Below are 3044 nucleotides of genomic sequence, written 5' to 3'. Positions count from 1 at the left end.
TCGTGGCAGCGGGCAGCCAAGCAGCGCGGTGTCGCGGCCGGCCTGCTGGGCCGGCCCTTGCACCGCAGATGTGGCGTGAGTCGTGCCGCAACGTCGGAGGAATGCAGAAACGTGTATTGGTGGGGGGAGTCGAGCTGCATCGCTCTGTATATTGTGGATTATCCGGAGCGCAACAGGGATACGTTGGCAATACTTGTCAACGCGTCCCCAGGGGCGATCTATGCGTGCGATGACGATGTGAGGTATCACCGGTACCGATGATGGTTTTTCTCGACCCGAACTACAAACAGTCATCATCGTGAAATGGATCTGGTTTTCCCGAATTCCGGGGAGACAACCCTGCCAATTTTTGGTTGTTGGTAAAAATCGTCACATGTGGACTCCATCAGCTGATTGCTTGACGGTGAATCGCGGCGAATTTTCAGCAGTTCTGCATCATATTATAGCATCTAGTCAATTGATTTTTTTACACAAGTAAACTAATGCCTCATATGGCACAGCGTATATCTGGATGATGTTTCACTTGATATGACGTGTTTCTTTACATGATAAATAATTAAACATTTGAACATTTTTGTCTCTAAAGACACTCCTCATCATATTAGACAATCACCTCCACTGTGGCACCCTGGACGTAAACGCACTATTTAAAATTTCACGATCATCCACACTTGCTTATGTCTTACAATGGTGTGTCCAGTCACCGAGCGCAAGCAGAGGAGGCTTGTGAAGCTAGGCTCTCAGGCCACGAGCTCCCAGGCCACGAGCTCCCAGGTCACGAGCTTCCAGGTCACGAGCTTCCAGGTCACGAGCTCTCAGGTCACGAGCTCCCAGGTCACGAGCTCCCAGGTCCCGAGCTCCCTGGTCATGAGCTTCCAGGTCCCGAACTCCCTGGTCACGAGCTCCCAGGTCCCGAGCTTCCAGGTCACGAGCTTCCAGGTCCCGAGCTTCCAGGTCCCGAACTCCCTGGTCACGAGCTCCCAGGTCCCGAGCTTCCAGGTCACGAGCTTCCAGGTCACGAGCTTCCAGGTCACGAGCTCCCAGGTCCCGAGCTTCCAGGCCACGAGCTCCCAGGTCACGAGCTTCCAGGTCACGAGCTTCCAGGTCACGAGCTCTCAGGTCACGAGCTCCCTGGTCACGAGCTCCCTGGTCACGAGCTCCCAGGTCCCGAGCTCCCTGGTCATGAGCTTCCAGGTCCCGAACTCCCTGGTCACGAGCTCCCAGGTCACGCAGGCTGCATGAGACATTAGTCTAAAGGTCCGCCGATGTTCTACTTGGCATGCCGGATAGCGCGTACTTGGTTTATTTTTTTAGTTCATTTGCTTACATTTCTGATATTGATACTGTAAGTGACACACCTTGAATAATAATAATTCTCCTACGTTTGGGTACATTTTGGACGTCACCTTCACACAAAGCGAACAGGACAGTGCCTTCTCGCTATGTCCCCCGAGGGAAGCTTGTCGTGGAGACTGTTCCTTCGGAACATTTTAAGGATTATTGGTGGGAAAATGCCACGTCCGTTTCGACATTTTGGAAAAGCAAACAGCAGAGCGGCGGGCAATACTCGCACCATTTTTCTCCTCGGCCATCTTTAAGTGCGCAGGGAGTAGCAAGAAGCACACCACAGCAGATCAGACAGAAGTGTGCTTGAGAAGCGGAAAGAGATAGATAGGAGTGAAAGAGAGCGCAAGGAAAGAAGTGGAGGGTAGGAGAGAGAAACACAAATAGAAGGACGGAAAATGGAGGGGCTGGGAATGGTCTGAAGTGACGACCACATGATGTACATCATAGGACTGATTGCCGCCGTCGAAACAGCTGCTAGTCAGTTTTCTCATCTAAAGATTTTCGTTGATCCTCAGGTAATGCAATACATTTCATGTGCCTTGCAATGTTCTCAACGTTGCGGTGAATACATCACACCAACACTTCAAGAGCTTGGCGGCATCATGCTTGGCCTAGTCAGGCCTGGTTTTGATAGCCAGATTTAAGACTATCTTTACCAACACCGTAAATCTGCCCTGTGCGCTGGGTAGATTCGCAGCGCGATGGTACCTAAGCGCTGCAGAACCTAGCGCCGTTTCAATAATTCGTATAGCATCCCTACTTTAAGCGCGGTTTTTCATGCATCATAAGACTAATTTTAGTCCTATGATGCATGACAAATAAGCGCGGTTTGTCAAGCAACATAGGATACATTCACGGAAGTGGAAAGGCCGTGGCCATCCAGCCCCCCCCCCCCCCCCCGCCGCCCTCCAGTCCGGTTCCCATGCGTGTGCATCTACTTTAGAGTACGCGTCTCACATGAGCCCATTCAATATTCGAGTATGCGAATGCTAGCAAAGCCCAAAGAAAAGCTGCATGACATGAGGTCTCCTGGCTGACCCCAGGCCTTCGTCGGGCGGCGTGTCGGTGCCGACGACCTACCCTCCCCGACGTGTCGGTGCCGTCGACCCGCCCTCCCCGGTGTGTCGGTGCCGACGACCGCCCTCCCCCGCAGAACCCTGCCGGGCGTCCGTGATTGGGTTAGCACGGTCGCCGGGGGATCGCTTAGCGGTAATGCCGTCCGGTCGGCCGGCGCAGCGGCCGCCCAAGCGTGCCCCGCTGCGGCCGGCGGCGCCCCGTTTTTGTTGACCGCAGCCGCGCAGACGCTGCACCGTCGAGCTACGCAGGACGCCAATACGAATAGACGCCGCATTTGCATCGGCCAGTATATCAGCGGTGGGGGTCACAGCGCCGGCCCGACCCCCGGGTGCGACAGCGGGCCCCCCTGGGTCACTTCCGCCGTCCGGGGCTGCCGCCCGCGACGCGGAGCATATTTATGCTCTCAATATGAAGGAGGGGATGGACAATGGCTTCGCAAAAAGTCGCCGTTTTTACCGATCGAACGGAAAATATCATACGGCGCGCGCTGCGGGCGCACCGGCGTCCGGCAAGAGTGGGGAGGGGGCGTGGTACATCGAAGAAGCTGAGTGTCTCATTAACTACATGGTCTTGTCAGTGCCGCTGTCTGGCTCCGTGGTTTTATAATTTGCTTGAATGCC

General features: G+C 54.6%; 1 protein-coding gene across 1 annotated transcript; it reads left to right on the top strand.

The window, feature by feature from the left end:
* The first annotated feature begins 687 nt into the window (after window positions 1–687).
* On the top strand, window positions 688–1242 carry LOC119109864 (putative serine/threonine-protein kinase fhkB). The gene has a single exon (XM_037233615.1). It carries the CDS (start codon window positions 688–690, stop codon window positions 1240–1242), a length of 555 nt encoding a protein of 184 aa, XP_037089510.1.
* The last annotated feature ends 1802 nt before the right edge of the window (window positions 1243–3044 follow it).

The sequence above is a fragment of the Pollicipes pollicipes genome, unplaced genomic scaffold (assembly GCF_011947565.3).
Source record: "Pollicipes pollicipes isolate AB1234 unplaced genomic scaffold, Ppol_2.1 Scaffold_7231;HRSCAF=8579_pilon_pilon_pilon, whole genome shotgun sequence".
NCBI lineage: Eukaryota > Metazoa > Arthropoda > Thecostraca > Pollicipedomorpha > Pollicipedidae > Pollicipes > Pollicipes pollicipes.
This window is presented reverse-complemented; position numbering and strand designations above follow the sequence as displayed.